The 19,250-nt window shown below is 51.7% G+C and overlaps 1 protein-coding gene across 5 annotated transcripts; it reads right to left on the reverse strand.

The window, feature by feature from the left end:
* Positions 1-826: 826 nt before the first annotated feature.
* CHRNB4 (cholinergic receptor nicotinic beta 4 subunit) lies at positions 827-19,012 on the reverse strand. 5 transcript variants are annotated; one of them, XM_054531691.2, is made up of 7 exons: positions 15,642-18,584; positions 14,641-14,683; positions 13,140-13,288; positions 8,988-9,032; positions 8,776-8,885; positions 6,679-7,657; positions 841-3,008 (listed from the first exon to the last, which is right to left on the reverse strand). In XM_054531691.2, exons 1-7 carry the CDS (start codon positions 15,702-15,704, stop codon positions 2,850-2,852), a joined length of 1,548 nt encoding a protein of 515 aa, XP_054387666.1. In that variant the 5' UTR covers positions 15,705-18,584; the 3' UTR covers positions 841-2,849. The 5 variants fall into 5 exon arrangements, with proteins under 5 accessions (XP_024088465.2, XP_054387666.1, XP_054387667.1 ...); XM_054531692.2 differs by having other exon boundaries at positions 15,605-15,645; XM_024232696.3 differs by lacking the exons at positions 14,641-14,683; positions 15,642-18,584 and adding an exon at positions 18,793-19,012 and having other exon boundaries at positions 842-3,008.
* Between the last annotated feature and the right edge of the window lie 238 nt (positions 19,013-19,250).

Consider the following 19,250-nt stretch of genomic DNA (forward strand, 5'->3'; position numbering starts at 1 on the left):
CTTGATGTTGGCTTCTTTGACATCCCTTTATTGCAGGAGGAAGTTCTGTCATAAACTCCTCCTGGCGTTCAGCAAATGGTGAGTCGCCTTTATTGTTTCCAGAATGTGCTGTTTACCCATATTAAAACCAAACAAAAGGAGACAGTTTGTGGCATGGAAAACGTTTGAAAGAATTGGGACCCACCTCTCAGGCCTCCAATTCTCATCTCCATTCTCATCTCTTGGCAAATGTCCCCCATTGGGACAATACTGTAAGTTATATATCCAACAAAGGACTTGTATCCAGAATGTATAAGGAACTCTCAAAACTCAACACTAAGTATGGATGCATATGAGGGGTCTTATTGGGGTGATGCAGATGTTCTAAAACTGGATTCTGCTGATAAGCTTATGAAAACTCATGGAATTGTACACTTAAAATGGGTGGATTTTATGGTATGTAAATTATACCTCAATAAAGTTGTTTTCTAAAAAAAAGTCTCAATGGTAAGAAAACGAACAATTTTTTAAGTGAGCAAAAGAGTTCAACAGACTCTTCACCAAAGAGGTATACAGAAGACAAAAAAAAAAAAACAGCACATGGAAGATGTTCCAATCATTAGCCATCAGGAAAATGCAAATTAAAACCAGGGTGGAATCCAGTTGCTGAACAACTGGCTCTCTCATACTTTGGTGGGATTGCAAAATGGTATAGCCACTCCAGAAAAGTTTGACAATTTCTTTCTTTTGTTCTTTTTTTTTTTTTTTTTGACAGAGTCTCGCTCTGTCACCCAGGCTGGAGTGTAGTGGCACAATCTCGGCTCACTGCAACCTCTGCCTCCCAGGTTCAAGCGATTCTCCTGCCTCAGCCTCCCGAGTAGCTGGGATTACAGACACACACCACCACACCTGGCTAATTTTTATATTTTTAGTAGAGACAGGGTTTTACCATGTTGGCCAAGCTGGTCTTGAACTCCTGACCTTAGGTGATCCAACACCTCGGCCTCCCAAAGTGTTAGGGTTACAGGTGTGAGCCACCATGCCCGGCCTCAACAGTTTCATATAAAGTTAAATATACACTTATCATATAACCTAGCAATCACCCTCCTGAGTGTTTAAATAAATGAAAACTTTTATTCATACACAATCCTATATGTGAATCTTTTTATCAGCTCTATTCATAATTGCCAAAAACTGGAAAGAGCCTAAATGTGCGTCAACATCATACAACTGAACACTCCTCAGCAATACAAAAAACCCAACTTGATTGAATCTCGAAGACACTATGCTGAGTGAAAGAAGCCAGTCTCCAAAGGTCACTACTGTATGATTTCATTTAAATGGCATTCTTGAAAAGACCCAACTGTAGTGATGGAGAAAAGATATGTGGTTGCCAGGGGCTAGGAGTGCAGGGAGTCAGGACTCTAAAGAAATAGCAGGAGGGAGTTGTTCTGCGTGACAGATCTTTCCTGCGTCCTGATTGTGATGGTGGTTATACCAATCTATACATGTGTTAAAATTCCTAGAACTATATATTTAAAAGTCAATTTTATTGTATAATAATTTTTAAAATAGAATTTTTTAGAACGTCCTCAATTCCACAAATATTTTGGGTACCTACTACATACCAGGCACTGTGCAAAAGGCAGTATGTGCGAGGAGTGAATCAGAGCATCCGTGCGGAGACAGACCTGAACCCAGCCATGATAGACAAGTGGAAAGTGACCAGCGCCGTAGAGTCATGGAGGAGCAGGCCATGCCTTTCAGATGGGGGAACTAGGGATGGCTGCTCAGAGGAGGGGCATCTGGACGTGAAGGAGGGGTAGGAGCCATTCATTCATTCAACAAACATTTATTGAGCACCTACTGTGTGCCAAGCTCTGTCCTAGGCCCTGGGGATACCACCATGAATGTGAAGGAGCAGGTCCCTGGTCTCATGGAGCTCACACTCTAGTGGGTGAGTTGTGGATGACATACATGCCACCAGATAAGAGCGGCAGGTACCGAGGGGTGCTCGAGGAAGGAGGCAGGGTAACGTGACCGTAGGGAGGCTGCTTTAGAATGGATGGGTGGTTAGGGAAGGCCTCTCAGAGGAGGTGACATTGGAGCAAAGAATGGATTGAGCCATGCCCTGACTGATGTGGCTGTGGAAAGAGCTTGGGAAGCCCTGGGGGAAGAGGAAGAAGGTTCAGGTAGAAGATAGGGAAGGCCAGGCATAGTGGCTCATACTTGAAATCCTAGCACTTTGGGAGGCCGAGGCAGGTGGATCACTTGAGGTCAGGAGTTCGAAATCAGCCTGGCCAACAAAAATACAAAAATTAGCTGGGCGTGGTGGCGGCTTCCTGTAATCCCAGCTACTTGGGAGGCTGAGGCAGGAGAATCACTTGACCTGAGATCGCACCATTGCACTCCAGCCTGGGCGATAGAGCAAGACTCCGTTTAAAAGAAAAAAAGAAGATGATATGGCAAATGCCAAGCCTCTGAGCTGGGAAGAATCTAGAAGTGTGTGAGGGACTGGACAAGGGGAAATGGAGAGAGATGGCGATGGAGAGGCAGGCCGGCACCATGCCTGAGGCATAGTAGGTGCTGCTACGATGTCATCTTTATCCCGGTGCAGGGAAGGAAGGGAGGCCAGAATTGAACTGTCTGAAGCTCCCTCCTGCTGGGGCTTCCTGGGATCCCTCCGAGGCATTCACAGAGGACAGTCCAGGCCCCCATCCTTGCCTCTTCCACCGCTGTGGTTGGTTTGATGGGGTTGATGGCCAATGGTCACATATTTATTTAGGGCCTCATCAGCCACAACCCAGAAGGAAGCAGCAAGCTGCCCACCCGGCCACTCACATCCTCTCACCCCACAACCCAGGGGGCCCTCAGTCACGCTGGGCAGCATAGGGCCCCTCAGAAGCCGCATGGGTCTGGAAGAGGGGCGGTAGGAAGAGCCCCACAGTGCCCAGGACGCACACAAACACGAACACCCACAGGAACAGCCGGTCCACCACCATAGCCACGTACTTCCAGTCCTCAACGACCTGCAGGCAGACAGAGGAGCTGGTCACAGGTGCCAAGTACTGGGGTCCCTCCTTTCCCCAAGTCAGGCCCTTACTCTCTGGCCAGGGACTCCACAGGCCACAGGCATGGAACTGCATACTAGGGGGGCAAGTTCTGAGTCCCAGGCTGGCCTCTCAGCTGGGCAGCTCTGATCCTCTCTGGCTGTTCTCCACCTCCACCCCTGCCTGTCCCCCACAGCACTGGAGGGCCACTGGGAACTTGGGCTGTACAGAAAAGTTAGGAATGTGAGGGCTTGTTAATACTGCATATTATGATTTGAAAACAAAATCTGGTTATAAATAGGAGATAGGGCCTGAGGATCTCAAAGCCCCATCTTCTCATTTTTACCCCAAACTCACTGCCTGAGCTGGTTCTAGCTGAAGAAAGAACTAGGTGGCTCCCACCTAGTTCAGTGGGAGCAGGGAAATGGGGGCTTACAGAACACCTGGAAATCCTGCTGTTTAATTTGTTCAAGTCTGTTCACAGCAGTGTCTGTTTCCTGTAATTAAGACCCAGCCTCCTCCTGCTGCATCATTCAGGTCTCTCTGGTCTTCTTAGACCCTGCTGCGGGGTGTGAGGTTGGCAGAGACCTGGCTGGCCTCCAGAGGGGCCACCACAGTTCGGCCTGTCTCCTTTGCACTGGGGGAGAGCCCAGAGAAACGCCCGTGTGCCCAGGATCCTGGTCTCCCTCACCGATGCCTGCTTTCACACCCCTGGCCTGGCTGGCTCTTACTGCATTCATTCCCTGGCAGAGACGGGCTGGATCAGAAGGCTTGGGAGATAAGCAGAGGCTCTGGAGTTGGAAATGTGGGCAGCAACGGGCATGCTGACGTCAGTGACCCAATTTGTCAAGGCCCTGTCAATGGTGTATCTAACGTGCAGGATAATCCTGTGTCAAGCCAACTCGACACCCGCAACCAAGCATGCCTGGCACCTGTCCCCAAGACTCAGCAGGCACAACACAGTTCTCTCCACAGAGCACTCCTTGGCTTTCTTGGGTTTCTTTTTAACAGCCCTAAATTCAAGCAGTGTGTGTGTGTGCGTTTTTCCCCCTTTTAATATTTTTGTGCTATTTATAGTGACCAGTTAATCACCAGGGTGGGTAAAAGTACTGAAGATGAGAAGCGGCGCGGGCTGGCTTAGGGGCAGGCATGCTCCGGAAGGGAAGAAAGCCTCTTTTCTCCAACCATCCATAAGAAAGTTAATCAACCAATAAGCCGGCCATGTGCTCAGTGCGGGGCAAGAAAGTAGGAAGGGCAAGAGAGTTTAAGGATGACAGGCAGATCTGGGTACAGGGCCTGGGCCAGCTGTGTGACACTGGCCAAGTCAGTGAACCTCTCTGAGCTTCGCTTTGAAAGTTTCCTTAATGTAAAATGGGGGTTCTACTAAAAGCCACTTCACAGGATTCCAGGAAGGGTTAGCAGTAATGTATGTCAGCTCCTAGCAGAGCACCTGATGTGTGGTTGGAGCTTAACAAACACTGGTGATTATAATAACAGTGGTCCTGCCTGGCTCCTTCCCTTAAGAGGCTTGTAATTAATTGAGCTAGAAAGAGCAGAAGGCACGTGAGTGCCAAGGGGGTGGTGAGGTCTTTAGAAGAGTTCAGGGTGGGTGCCGGCTCGGCCAGGGATGCAGGAGACGAGTACTTCTCAATCTAGAATGTGCACACGAACCACCAGGGATTGGTTAAAAATGCAGGCTCCAATATGTCTCCCCCAGAGATCCTGGCTCAGTCAGAAAGGGTAGTCCCACAGCGTTGGCCACGTGGTTCTCACTTAGCCAGCAGGGCCCCACGCTGCACATTAATGTTTGGGAACCAATGAATCAGGTGATGCTGACCTACAGAATGGTTTAACCTAAGTAATAGCATGATCAAATTAATGTTTTAGAAAGTGAAATCTGAGAGTCCTATAGAGCTGTGCTTCTCAAACTGCAATGGGTCTGGGGATCTCCTGGGGACCTGGTTAAAATGCAGGTTTGGAGCCAGCAGGTCTGGATTGGGGCCTGAGACTCTGCATTTCTGATAAGCTCGCAGGCAATGCCAGTGCTGCTGGTCCAAGAACTACACTAGAAGAATATCTCATGTCCTATATTCCATTTGTTTGCATTTCTCTTCTTTTCTTGGCACAGTGTGATTCTGGAGCTGTTCCTGCTCCTTTCTCTGTGGGCTAACTAATGGAATGCTAGTGCTTCTCCTTGAGAATACAGCGAGTGGAAAGCAATCTCAAAAAGAACGAGACGTCCACTTTTGTCCATGCAGCTGCACAGGGGTAGACACCATGTTGTATAGTAAAAACCTGTCCAAAGAATCTGATCTGAAGGTGTTGATATGAGAACATTCACAAGAGCATGAAACTTGTTCTCCCTACTGGTATGGAAATGGGTGTGAAAATTTGTCACCACCACATTCTGTGTTGTTACTATGACGTTGTCCTTAGAAGTGTTATTTATTCAAAGGAGTCATGTGAAATACCCAGACTCCAGCACTCATTGTTTTATCCTGTGAAAGTAAATTAAACCTCTTTTTAAAAAATCCGTAATTCTAGGTCAGGTTCGGTGGCTCACGCCTGTAATCCCAGCACTTTGGGAGGCTGAGGTGGGCAGATCACCTGAAGTCAGGAGTTCAAGACCAGCCTGGCCAACATGGTGAAACACCGTCTCTATTAAAAATACAAAAATTAGCCAGGTGTGGTGGCAGGCACCTGTAATTCCAGCTACTTGGGAGGCTGAGGCAGGAGAATCGCTTGAACCTGGGAGGCAGAGGTTGCAGTGAGCTGAGATCGTGCCACTGTACTCCAGCCTGGGTGACAAGAGCAAAACTCCATCTCAAATAAATAAATAAAATAAAAATCTGTAATTTTAGTTAGCACAATTGATTAAATCATTACCCTGGTAATCATAGTATTTTTACTGATGTTCCTATAACCCTGGAAGCTATAAGTGCTTGAATGGCTTCTTTGCAAGTCTGAGGAGGATGGGGCAGATGCGCTTGGTACCCCAGCCCGCCTGTGTTCCCTAAAGCCTGCAGAGTCACTTCCCAGCCTTCCGTTGCTGGCACCCGCATTTCCTCTCTCCTCTGCCTCAGGGCTTTCTCCAGCACCAAGGGCACTTGTTCTGGCAGGCTGGCATTACCTGGAAGCGCAGGGGAGTTAATGTCCTGGGGCTACCCTCATCTGAGTAGCCATTCCCCCATTCCATTCCCCCATTCCATTAGGGAATGGGGGCTGGTGGGTAAATACCTCAGCCTCCTTCCAGGGGGGTGGATCCTGAGGCTTGTTCCCATGGGTCCTCAGAGGGTCTGCAAGGGTACTGAGTCCCGGGTACCCACAGCAGTATCCTGCTCATTCATTCTCCTTTCCCTGTCTCACTTTCCCTCCTTCCTCACTGTGCTTCCCAGGATCACATCTCAAGTAAACCACCTGCACCCAAGTCCCCATCTTGGGGTTTGCTTCTGGGACGCCTAAAACAAACAAACAAAATCACTGGCACGTCCTTCCTCTTCCCGGATGCATGAAGCTATAATATTTAACACAAACTCATTTCAATTTTGGATCCTTATTCAGAGTTTGCGAGTCCAGGAAGTGGGAAATTGGTGCTACTATCTGAGCCCTTTCTGTTGGGCAGGTGGGCAGGGGCTGGCTAGCAACTTACACTCTGGTCTTCATCGTCATTCTTCATGTGCTGGGCGATGAAGCTGACACCTTCTAATGCCTCCTGCACATCCTGTCGGAACCTCCCAGAGGACCGCAGCCGGAAATCCCTGGGGATAGCCACCGGGGTGGAGCCGGCTGGAGACTTGGAAGCTGCAGAGGCGGGGTTCACAAAGTACATGGAGTTCCCATAGAGGTTGGAGGGGCTGGTGGACGTGGTGGCGGCCTCGGGCTTGGTCACGGGTGACTTGCTGGGCGGGAAGGCTCTGGCCAGGCTGCTGTCGGGGCCAGGGCGCTTCATGAAGAGGAAGGTAGGCAGCTTGTGCAGGAAGCAGCGCTTGACCCAGGGTGCCATGGTGTGGGTGCTGGGCGAGCGGTGGTGCACATTGAGCACACAGACACTGGTGACGATGGAGAAGGTGACCAGCACCATGGTGAACATGAGGTACTTGCCGATGAGAGGCACATCGAGGGAGGTGGGTGGCACGATCTTAGAGATGAGCAGCAGGAAGAATGTGAGCGCCAGCAGCACTGAGATGCACAGCGTCATCTTCTCGCCGCAGTCGGATGGCAGGTAGAAGACGAGGATAGCCAGCAAGGTGGTGAGCACGCAGGGGATGATGAGGTTGATGGTGTAGAACAGAGGCTTGCGCTTGATGATGAAGTCGTAAGTCACGTCCACGTAGCTGGGGTCCTGTGGGTTCACTGTCCTTCTCCCTGGGAGGGCCACTATGTCCCACTCACCACTGGGAGTAAAGTCATCCATGCTGGCTGTGGGCGTCTTGAGGACCATGTCTATCTCCGTGTGGTCATAGGTCCAGGAGCGGAACTTGAGGGTGCAGTTCTGCTGGTCGAAGGGAAAGTACTTCACCTCAATCTTGCAGGCGCTCTTGTAAATGGCAGGGGGCAGCCACAGGACACTGCCGTTGGACCGGACTATCAAGTTGGTGTAGACAGACACCTCATAGGTCCCATCGGCGCTGGGCAGGGTCAGGGCATGGAGAACATCGTGAAACTCATACACAAGGCCTGGCCTATTCTCAGAACTCCCTGAAGAGCCCTTTGGGATTATTTCCCACTAATCACCCTTCCAATCCCCCAGGCCCTCACTGAAAGGGGTCTGCTTTTGTTGCCAACTACGTGGTGGAGAGACCCCTAACATCAAAGCACTCTTTTTTTTTTGAGACGGACTCTTGCTCTGTTGCCCAGGCTGGAGTGCAATGGCGCGATCTCAGCTCACGGCAACCTCTGCCTCCAGGTTCAAGCAATTCTCCTGTCTCGGCCTCCCAAGTAGCTGGGATTACAGGCATGCGCCACCACGCCCAGTTAATTTTGTATTTTTAGTAGAGACGGGGTTTCTCCATGTTGATCAGGCTGGTCTCGAACTCCTGATCTCAGATGATCCACCTGCCTCGGCCTCCCAAAGTGCTGGGATTACAGGTGTGAGCCACCACACCCAGCCCATCAAGCACTCTTAAGGCTTCCCATGGAATAGCTCATTTAAGCCTCTCAGTAGTCCAGTGAGGCAGATTTTATTATTATCCCCATTCTACAGATGGGAAAGCCAAGGCCCAGAGAGGTTAAGTGACTTCTTCAAGGTCAGAAAACTTGTAAGCAGGACAGCTAAGATTTGAACTCAGGTCTGTCTGTCCCCAGACCACATACTCTTAGCCATTTCAAGCTACTGCTGGTGTAATCATGACTCAGGAAAAGTCTCTTTGGCTTCCTCCACCTGCCTAAGATATTTACACACAGTAAATCAGTGGTACCAACACCAACACTGCCAAAGCAACAGAGGCTCAAAACGATAGTATGGAGCACAGAAAGGGCACTGGGTTCGAGGTCAGGACACTGCTGTGGTCCCAGCTGTGCTTCAGTGAATCAGACAAGGCTTCCCCTCCCTCAGCCTCCAACTCCCCATCTGTAACTGAGGGCTCTGGCTCTGCTCACCTCTGTTTCTCTTCTAGCTTGATGGCCTGGAAGGCTGGGTAAAGCAGAGATGGGGCTCAGGGTTGGACTCAGGCCTGGATGACTCTTAGGGCTGGGCCTGCTGCCCTGGCCTGGCTGTCACCAGGCCTCCACCAACCCTGCCACTCACTTGTTGTAAAGCACGATGTCAGGCAACCAGATGCGCTTTGCAGGGATCCTCAGGATGTTCACACCCTCGTAGCGGGAGCTGTTCCAGGTCAGGCGGTAATCAGTCCATTCCTGGACAGACAGGCAAGGCCCTGTCACTTGCAGGTCCACTGCCACCAAAGGACAGCCCTAAAGAAAAGATCTCTGGGGCTCAGGGCCCTTCAGGGCACTTACCTGTTTCAGCCAGACATTGGTGGTCATGATCTGCTCTCGCTCATTCTGGGGAGGGAAACGGGGCTATCAGTTCACCAGGAAGGAGGAGCCTCACAAATGGATTTCACTTTATTGTGCAAAAGGCTGTGAGCGCCAGGCCCATGTGACCAACTGCCACCCCAACATCTCTTGGATGGCCCAAAGGCATGTCACACTCAGCATGTTTGACACAAAGCTCATGATCTTCCCCAAAACCTGGTCCTCCTTTGGCTTCATTGTCTCAGTGAATGGCACCCCTAGTCATCCAGTTCCACAAGCCAGAAGCGTGGACATTGTCTCTGACACTTTGCTCTCTGATCCATCGATAAGTCTTGTAAGTTATATCTTCTAAAGCAGCTCATATTTGTCTGCTTCTCTCCACCGCCAGCATCATCTGTCACCTAGACTACTGCAGGAGCCCCCTAGCTGGTCTTCCTGCTCTGTCCTGGCCTGCCTTTAGCCTATTCTCTACATGGTAGCCAGGGTGATCCCTTTACAATCTCAATCCCTTCTACTAATTGCTCTGCTGCTGCATCTCATCCAAAGTAAAAGCCAAAGTTCTGCTTAGAGTCTACAAGGCCCTAATGATCTGCGTCCCCACCACCCCTCATCCCATTAGCTCTATGACCTCTTATCTCAACACTCCGCCATTTGCTCATTCCACTTTCCCTGCACTGCCTCTTTGCTCCTGCACTGCCTCTTTGCTCCTGCACTGCCTCTTTGCTCCTGCACTGCCTCTTTGCTCCTGCACACACTGTTCCCTTTTCCTGGAAACCCCCTGGGATGCTTCCACACTTTCTTCTGTTATCAGAAATGTCATCCTATCCGAGAAATCTTCCCTGACCTACATAAAATAGCACCTCGGTCCCTGCCCTGCCTTCTCTTTTTCTTTTCTTTTCCTTTCCTTTCCCTTTCTTTTTCCTTTCCTTTCTTTCTTCCTTCCTTCCTTCTTTCTTTCTTTCTCTTTCTCCCTTTCTTTTCTTTCCTTTCTTTCTTTTCTTTCATATGTGTGTGTGTGTGTTTCTTGAGACAGGGTCTCACTCTGTCACCCAGGCTGGAGGGCAGTGGCGTGATCTTTGCTCACTGCAACCTCCACCTCCCAGGCTCAAGTGATCCTCCCACCTCAGGCTCCTGAGTAGCTGGGACTACAGGCACAGGCCACCACACCTGGCTAAATTTTAAAAAATTTTTTGTGGAGGTGGGGATTCATCATGATGCCCAGGCTGGTCTCAAATTCCTGAGCTAAAGTGATCCATGCATCTCAGCCTCCCAAACTGCTGGCATTACAGGTGCAAACCACCTCACCCAGTCTCTTTTTTTTTTCATAGCATTTCTCACCCCTAAACATCATCTATCTATCTACGTATTGTCTGCCACCTCCCACTAGAATCTAATGGCTATGAGAAAATAAGGCAGATAGAAGAGTATCTAACATGTTTGATACTCCATAAATATTTTTTGAATATACATGAATCCTACCATAATAATCCAGGCCACCATCATCCATGTCTCACCTGGACCATGTAAGACCCTCCTAAATGGTCTATGTTCATTCTGTACACCACCACCACCGCCACCATACACACACATACATCTCTTCTTCGTACGCAGCCCAAATAAACCTTCCAAAGTTCCTGTCATTTCCTCCCTCAATTTTATCCCTGTTTAGATTACTTCCTTGGCTTCCTTCACTTACAGAATAAAAATCTTGCTCCTTCGCAGGGTTTACGGGGCCTTGCCAGGTTTCCCAGCCTCACTTCACCTCCCTATGTCCCTCTGTTCTGTCCTTCATCCCCCTGGTCTTCTTTAGTACTTTGGATAAGTCTTGTGTTCTCAGTCTGTACTATTTTTGCTGCCTCTCCTTCATCAAGATAACTTCCAGCATACTGATCTCACTTTGGGAGTCATTTCCTCAAGGAACCTACAACTAGATAAGATTATCAGTAAGATAAGGTTTGGCTGCCAGTAACAGTGATCCAGAGTAACACAGGCTTAAATAAAGTAGAAATTCATGTCCCTCTCACGTTAACACTTTAGACATATATGGCAGTTCTGCTCTACAAAGTTCTGATAGGTACCCAGATTCTTTCCAACTTTCTTCTCCAGCATACCTAGAGTATGGCCCTCATAAGAATGGACCAAAATAACTGTTGGAGCTCCAACCATAAATTCCACATTCCAGGCTGTTGGTGGGGAGGGAGGAGGGAGAAGAAGAATGCATGGCAATTGTCTCATTTTGATTAGAATATTTAGGCCATTTACATTTAATGTAGTTACTGATATATTTGGGTTTAAACTTACCCCCTGAGCTTCCACAGCCTCAGTTCTGCCCCCCCTGCATACCCCCAATCTCTTGCCAAGTGGCGTTTGGGTCTTTATGTCATTTCCCTCACATGTCTGGGAGTAAAGATGATGTTCAGGGACTTGAGCTTGTGTACTCTGGTGTCTTCCAGGAGGATCTGTCAAGTACAGGGGAGATGGCTTGGAAAGAAGGAGACTCAGAGGAGAGTCAAGGACATCGAAACAGGCAAGCCCAGGAGAAGGAAAAGAGATGAGAGTGAGCAGAGGAAACAGTGCTGGGGCAGGGGAGCAGGTGGAAGGGTCAGGGAATAAGGGGGGCTGGAGAGGTGGGGGTGGGGATGCTGGCGAGGGAGTGCCTGGCTCACCAGACTCGAGTCAATCACAAAACAGCTGCTTTGACAAGCCTGCTTTCCTTACCCCGCCCTAAATCCCTACCTGCTCTCTAAAAATTTCCATCTTTAAACTGGTTGTACCTATAACCCTCCCTCCTCAAATAAATAAACAAACCCTGGCAACCCACAACCTAGTATTTACTGTATACGCAAGCTTTCAGAAATATAACTTGCATGGGTGGGGGCTGGTGGCTGCATCCCCTCCTCCTTCTGGTAGCCTCTATCACCCTATAGCGCCCGCAGAGCAGATCTGACCAGGCAGCCTGAGTCTGGAAGTGCGGCAGAGCCTCCTGCTCGTTCACCCTCACTAGGGCGGCAGCTGCACCGCAGCAGCTGGGTTCAACTCATTAAGCAAGAAGCCCTGGGCTGGACAATAACACTCAGACACCAGCCTGAGCGAGCCTGGCTGAAAGCCCTCCTTCCTTCTGGTCTGACTATGGAGGGAGAGGGGCAGAGAGTACACAGCTCTACAGCCCTCCCCATCCTGGGGCTGTGCGTCCTTCCCAGGAGATGGAGCCAGTCATTAATTTGGCCAAAGCCTTCCTGAGGGCTGTAGGTTTGACAGGCTGGGTGTGTGTGGGCCAACCGTGCTAGAGGGAGAGTCTGGCATTTCAGAAGGCAGCCACCTGGCCAGAGGAGGGTCAGCCCCCTTGGTGGTCTCTTTCCCCTGGCTGGACACAGCGCCCTGCACTCTCCCCTTGTGAATGTTCCCCCAGAGCTGCTTCCAGGGACGAAGTTCTAACCCTGTGGATGGGGACATGGGAAGGTTTACAATAGGCCATGGTTCCCTCTGACATCTCCAACTCAGAGGCAGCAAAGAGAAGAGAAATTCCCAGGCACCTCCTCCCTCAGCACCCCCACCTCTGCCCCACATCCACATATGGACAACCTGACAATGGTACCTGTGAATGCTGCCACCCACTCCTCCTTTCCATGCCTGCAGCAGCCACGCCCACTGTCCATCCCTCACCGGCCTGGCTCAATAGGTGCTGCACTGCCTCTGGTCCTGCCCCTACACCTGGGCCTCTGTACCTATCAGTTCCCCCAGTCTGGTTTTTACTTCTCCCAACAAGTAAGAAGCATGTAAGGTTATCTGAGCAGTCTAGGGGAGAGAATAGGGTGGGGCTCTAAAGACAAGGAGGAGAAGCTTATGGTCATGCTGGAGATCCAGCTGAGCAGAGTCTGTGGCAGGCCCATTGGCTGCCTACCCAATGGTCATCCCGCTCCTACCCTCATTTCTTCTTTGTTATAACAAAACCATGACTTCATTAAATATTGGACACCTGTGAACTTCATGGACCCTTCTGCAGCCTCCCTGACATGTACTGGTAAGTCTAAGTCAACTACAGTAGTTTCATTCCTCTGGCCAATGATCGCCTGGGGCTTGGGCATGAGTGGCCTCTCCGCCTGAGCCTGAGCCACAGCTGCCCTCTGCACCTACCACGCTGATAAGCTGGGCCAGGGAGAGCTGCAGCTTGATGGAGATGAGCTGTGAGGAGCTGGTGGCTGGGCGGATCAGGTTATTGTAACGGGTTTTGTTCAGAAGGTCGTCCATCAGCTTTTCCTCCGCATTGGCCACACGGCAGTTCCCTGGGAAAACACACAGTCAGACCTGCTGGGCCCTTGTGCACCTGACCCCCACTGCAGCCTGTGGCAGCAGGAAGAGCTGAGAGGGAGCACAGGTGCCCTTAGGGCTGGCCGAAGCAGTGAAGGTGCTGGCAGGCCTGTCTCTCCTTGAGGACTTCAAATTAAATATGCTCAACACAGAGCTCAGCTGTCTCCTCCCATGCCATACCTCTTCCTCCTCCTCTTCCCTCTAGCAGTGAATGGCATCCCACTCTACATATCGGGTACAAAAACTGGGTGTCTCTTCTTGACCTCTCCCTTGGTTCATCCAAGTGGCCACTTAGTCCTGTCTTTTTTTTTTTTGAGACAGAGTCTCACTCTGTCGCCCAGGCTGGAGTGCAGTGGTGTGATCTCGGCTCACTGCAACCTCCGCTGCCTGAGTTCAAGCAATTCTCCTGTCTCAGCCTCCAGAGTAGCTGGGATTACAGGCCTGCACCACCGCACCCAGCTAATTTTTGTATTTTAATAGAAACGGGGTTTCACCATGTTGGCCAGGCTGCTCTCGACCTCCTGGCCTGAGGTGATCTGCCCACATTGGCCTCTCAAAATGCTGGGATTACAGGTGTGAGCTGCCGTGCCCAGCCCTAGTCCTATCTTTTACCTTCCAAGTCCCTCAGTCTGTTCTTATCTGTACCGCTACAGCCATGTCCCCACCTCCCCACCCCTGCCCTCCTTCTGTTCTCTCCACCCCCAGTCTCTCCCTGCCATCCATGTACCATACAGTGCCAGAGCGGTCTTTCTACAGCAAACCGGTCTAGGGCCCTTCCCTACTCACAACTCTCAGAGCTGTAGGTGGACTTAAAAATCAAATGTTTTGGCTTGGCATTCAAGGCCCTTTCCACGCTGACACTGGCTTATCTTTCTCAATCTGATTTTCTCCCACCTCTCTACCTCTACCCCAGATACTCAGATACTCTCTCTTCTGGCCATAGCCTACTGTTTGCCTTTCCCCCTGTGACCTTCACTGTCTCACTTCCTTTTTTTTTTTTTTTTTTTTTTTTTTTTAGAGATAGGGTCTTGCTATGTTGCCCAGGCTGGTTTCAAGCGATTCCTCCTAGATTCAAAGGATCCTCCCACCTCAGCCTCCTTAGTAGCTGGGACTACAGGTGTGCACCACCACACCCAGCTTGTCTCACTTCTTTGAACACACTCTTTCTTCTGCCAAGATTGCCCCCAGCCCACCAGTTATGAATTATCTGAGGGTCTATCTTGTGCCAGGGATTTTACTACATTTTGAGGATAACAGCAAGCAAAAGCCAGAAATGGTTCCTGCCACCAGAGCACTTACAGTGCAGGGGAGCAGCCCCATTACTCACATGTGAGTTTGGGTGCAGAAATGGGTATGAGGTGGTGCTTTCCCTAAGAAGAAACAGAACTGAGATGGGGGGGATTTTCTGGGTTCAGACTTAGACCTACAGAGCGTAAGGTCCCTCTGAGACACAAAATGGAGGGGTCCAGCTGGCAGCTGGCTCCTCGTCTGGAGCTTCGAGCAGAGGTCTTAGCTCAGAGCCATATTCAAGACCCAGCCTAAATACTGCCTCCTGCAGGGAGCCCCCCTGAGCTTCCATAGCCTCAGATCTGCCCCTCTGCATACCCCCGATCTCTTGCCAAGTGGTGTTTGGGTCTTTATGTCATCTCCCTCACATGTCTGGGAGTAAAGGTGAGGTTCAGGGACTTGGGCTTGTGTACTCTAGTGTCTTCAGGGAGAATGTGTAAAGCATAGAGGGGGCAGCTTGGAAAAAGGGAGACTCAGAGGAGAATCAAGGACATCTGAGGAGGCAAGCCTGGGAGCAGGAAAAGAGATGAGAGTGAGCAGATGAAACAGTGCTGGGGCAGGGAAGCAGGTGGGAGGATCAGGGAATAAGGGGGGGCTGGAGAGGTGGGGATGGGGATGCTGGTGAGGGCCTGCCTGGCTCGCCAGGCTCAGGAGTCGATTACATCTTCCCGCAAGGGCCAGTTCACCTAGATGCGCCAAACCCCTCCCTCTGTGTGTAGGGCCAGAGGGCCCAGAGCACAGACCAACCCAATTAGGCAGGCCTGAGGTGGACTCAGGAGTGGGTGCTGGGCTGGACTCCTGGTTGTGGGGAGCAGCCGCCACCCTGCCTACTTCATCCACTTTCCAACTCGCTGCCTATCTGGAGCAGATGCAATATTTAGTGCCTTGTGAAAGATGCTCCTAGTGCACCTGCCGCCTGCTGCCCCTCCCCCAGGCTGCCCTGGGCTCTCCAGAGGGGGGTCCTATGGATGCTTGGCCTAGATTCTGAGCCCTGCCTCTTATACCCAGGACCCCTTTCCCAGAGGCCAGCTGCTTGAGTACCCTGGAAGCCAGTCTGTAGCCCCAGGCTAGAGCTGGGTCCCTCCCACAGCCCTTCTTTAGCATGTTTGTTTGGACTGACTTATTTCATAGAGAGGGGTGTGTCTTGCCCAAGCCCATCTGGCATGTCTGAGGCAGCTCTGGGGTCAGAATCTGCAGCTCCCATCTCCCAGCCCTGCAATACTAGGGGAGGCTGGATCCCACATCTCTGAAGTCCCACCAGGCTGGTCTGACAGGCCTCCCAAGTCCAGGGCCGCTCTGCAGGCTGTGGGGCTCATGCTCCAGCTCTGAGCCCACCTGATGTGCTCAGGTGGCTCACCTTTGGGCCTGTCCTGCCTCTCAGGCATTCAGCTGACCCAGAGGGACTCCCCCATCTTGACCACCAGCTATGGGCTCGAGTTAGAGGTTCCCAGAACCTTAGACCATTTAGCCCAACCCCCTATTTCTCAGCTGGGGAAACTGAGACCAAAGGGGAAAGACACTTTCTCAAGTGCCCCCAGCAAGTCAGAGGAGGAACCAGGTATAGGAGCCTCTTTCCGACAGAGGTCTTCCCTGACCCCTGAGCCTTCCTCAGTGCCTCATTAGCTTCCCTGTAAGGAGACTGCCCCGCAGAGCCTGGAAATGGTGCTGTCCCTGGCAGTGTGTGCCCGTGACTGCGCCTGTGTTTGTACTTGTGAGTGTATGGCCAGGGGGCGGGGGAGGGGGTGGTGCACTGAAGGGTGGGAATAAACAGCAGGGCTACTGGGGACTGGAAGGCACCCCACTTGCCCCCCAAAAAGGGGCAGGGGAGCCCAGCCCAGCCCAGCACAGCACATGCTTAGACTTTCCAATCTACTGAATGCCTGTGAGGCCTGCTGGGCTCAAAGGACAAGGAACAGGCCTTTCACCCCCAGGTGGCAGGGGTGGCCCAGGACGGGTGGAAGCTTCCACAGCAAGGTTGGGGGTCACATCCCAGCCCATGGGCTGACAGTTAAACAGACAAGCCGCCACTAGGGGTCAGTCATGATTCAATGATTCTGATGAGGAGTGGGCCCCACCAGCCTCTGCCCAGGGTTTTGTCTTCCAGGCCTTCTTGGGAAAAATTGTTCCCTGCCAGAAAGGGGCTAATAATCTGAGAGGAAGCCATAGCTGGAATTCTAAACTGTGTGAGTGTGTGTCCAGTTTGGAAAGGTATATCCAATCTAAAAATTTGTATTGAAAAAATGGAAAGATATACCTATTGTTTTGGAATACAAACTACAGAAAGTAACAGTTAACAGAATCTTATTGGAAAGATTAGATTCTGCATCTGGAAAGGCAGAGTGATTTTTCAACTGGGGTGTATATCCTTAACTGAGGAAGGGAACATGATATTTATATTAAAAGGCAGCTATGATTTTTTCTTTTTTTCTTTCTGAGACGGAGTCTTGATCTGTCGCCCAGGCTGGAGTGCAGTGGTGTGATCTCAGCTCACTGCTGCAACCTCCGTCTCCCGGGTTCATGCCATTCTCCTGCCTCAGCCTCCCAAGTAGCTGGGACTACAGGAGCCTGCTACCACGCCCGGCTAATTTTTTGTATTTTTAGTAGAGACGGGGTTTCACCATGTCAGCCAGGATGGTCTCGATCTCCTGACCTCATGATCCGCCCGCCTCAGCCTCCCAAAGTGCTGGGATTACAGGTGTGAGCCACCGCACCTGGCCTATGATTTTTTTTAAGTAGAGAATTTATCTTTATAAAGAGCTTATTACATACTATTAGTGCTTCTTCAATCATGTGTATTAATCACCTGGATTCCTAGGCTTTATTCCCAGAGTTTCTGATCCTGTAAGCCTAGGGTGGGACCCAGAAATCTGTACAGGGTGATACAGGCTGCCCCAGGACCACACCTAAGAAACACTGCCACTGGCCCCCACACACATCCAAGTCTCCAAATATGTAGGCAGGGCATATTCTCTCCATGGAACAGATGGGGAAACTGAGGTCCAGGATGGTGAAAGAAATGGCACAGGGTCACCCAGCTAGTAGAAGAGCCACGATACACAGACTGCCTGCAGACACCATCTTTGATGAGAGCTCCACCTCTTTATAGTAGTACAAACTACTTTCTATAGTTTGTATTCCAAAATGATGGGTATATCTTTCCATTTTTTCAATATAAATTTTTAGATTGGATATGCTTTCCCAAACTGGACACACACTCACAGTTTAGAATTCTAGCTATGGCTTCCTCTCAGATTATTAGCTCCTTATATATTCCCTGACTCCTACCTCCTGCCTCCCCTATGGTGGGTCTCTATCCAAGGAAGAGGTAGCCCTGGTCCTCTAGGCTGACTGGGGCTTGGAGGAAAAGCCTGGGTGAGTGTAGGAGCTAGAAGGGCCCTTGGAATTCAGGTGGGGAAACTGAGGCCCCGAGAAGGCAGTCCTCACATTCGCATTCTACCTGGAGAAGGGCTGGGTCTCCTTCCTAAGTGGCAGGCCCAACTTCACCAGCCTGGCCCTCAGTCAAGCTGGCTGTCCAGGCCCAGCACACCTCGGGTGGGTGACCAGAGGCAGTGGTGCCATAAAATGTGTTTCCTGGGAGATCCACCCCCAAAGCACAAAACATTCCAGGGCTGCTGATTTGGCAAGCCCCCTTCCCTCTCCTCCCAGTTTCCCCATCTCTACCACAGCTGTGTTGGAGGGGACTTCTCTCTAAGGCTGAGCAGCAGATTCGCTCCCAAGTGCCTACACCGCCCAGGTGGCCGGCTCCTCTGTACCCACGCTTCAGGAAAGTCGCCTCTTAGGCAAGGAAGGAGCCCCGGCCCTGTTGGGAGCGGGAGTCGGTATACTCCCAGCCTCCCAGACTGATGGGGATGACCCGCGGTGCCTGCAAAGCCGGTGTCATCCAGCCCGCTGCCCAGCCCACAGACACTCGCCCTGGAGGGTGGCCCTGGCCCTCGCAGCGGCTCCGAGAAGAGGCGGCCCCCACTCCAAACCTGGCAGACCCACCCACGCAGGCCCGCCCCCGCTGCCTCCGCGAGTGGGCTCAGGCCTGCCCACGCCCCCATCTGGCCGGGACAATCTCGGGCCACTCCCCCTGGCGCAGGGCACCCTCCCTTCCCTCCCACCTGTGGCCAGTCCAGTCCCTTTCAGCCCAACCCAGGCGCCCCTCCCTCCTTCCCGGAAAAGAACTCACCGCGCCTGCAAAGGGCGACCAGGAAGAAAAGGACCAGGGAAGGCACGCGCCTCATGGCCGGCGGGGCCGGGTGGCAGCCGCCGCGAGCTCCGCTGTGGGGTCACAGGGCACCCGTGAGCCTCACGGTCGAGTGAGCGCCGGTCCTTGCCCCGAGGGTTGCTGGCGGGGCGGCGCTCACTAGGACCCCGCGGAGAACCCCGCCGAGCCCCGAGTGGGCAGCAGCTGGGAGCCCCGCCCACTCGGGGATGAACCGGGCCCGCTGCTCCGCCCCGACGCCCCTGGGTGGTCTGGACCCCACCTGCCGCCTGGCTTCCCTATCTCCTCGGGCCTCGCAACCTTCCCCCAAGGAAGGCAGGCAGGACAGTGCGGCCACCCTTGGTACAGCTGGGGAGGCTGAGCCCTCGAGGGCGGCAGACGCTAGCGCAGGATCCCTCTACTGTTGGGGAAAGAGCATGTGC

The sequence above is a fragment of the Pongo abelii genome, chromosome 16, assembly GCF_028885655.2.
Source record: "Pongo abelii isolate AG06213 chromosome 16, NHGRI_mPonAbe1-v2.0_pri, whole genome shotgun sequence".
In the NCBI taxonomy this organism is placed as follows: domain Eukaryota; kingdom Metazoa; phylum Chordata; class Mammalia; order Primates; family Hominidae; genus Pongo; species Pongo abelii.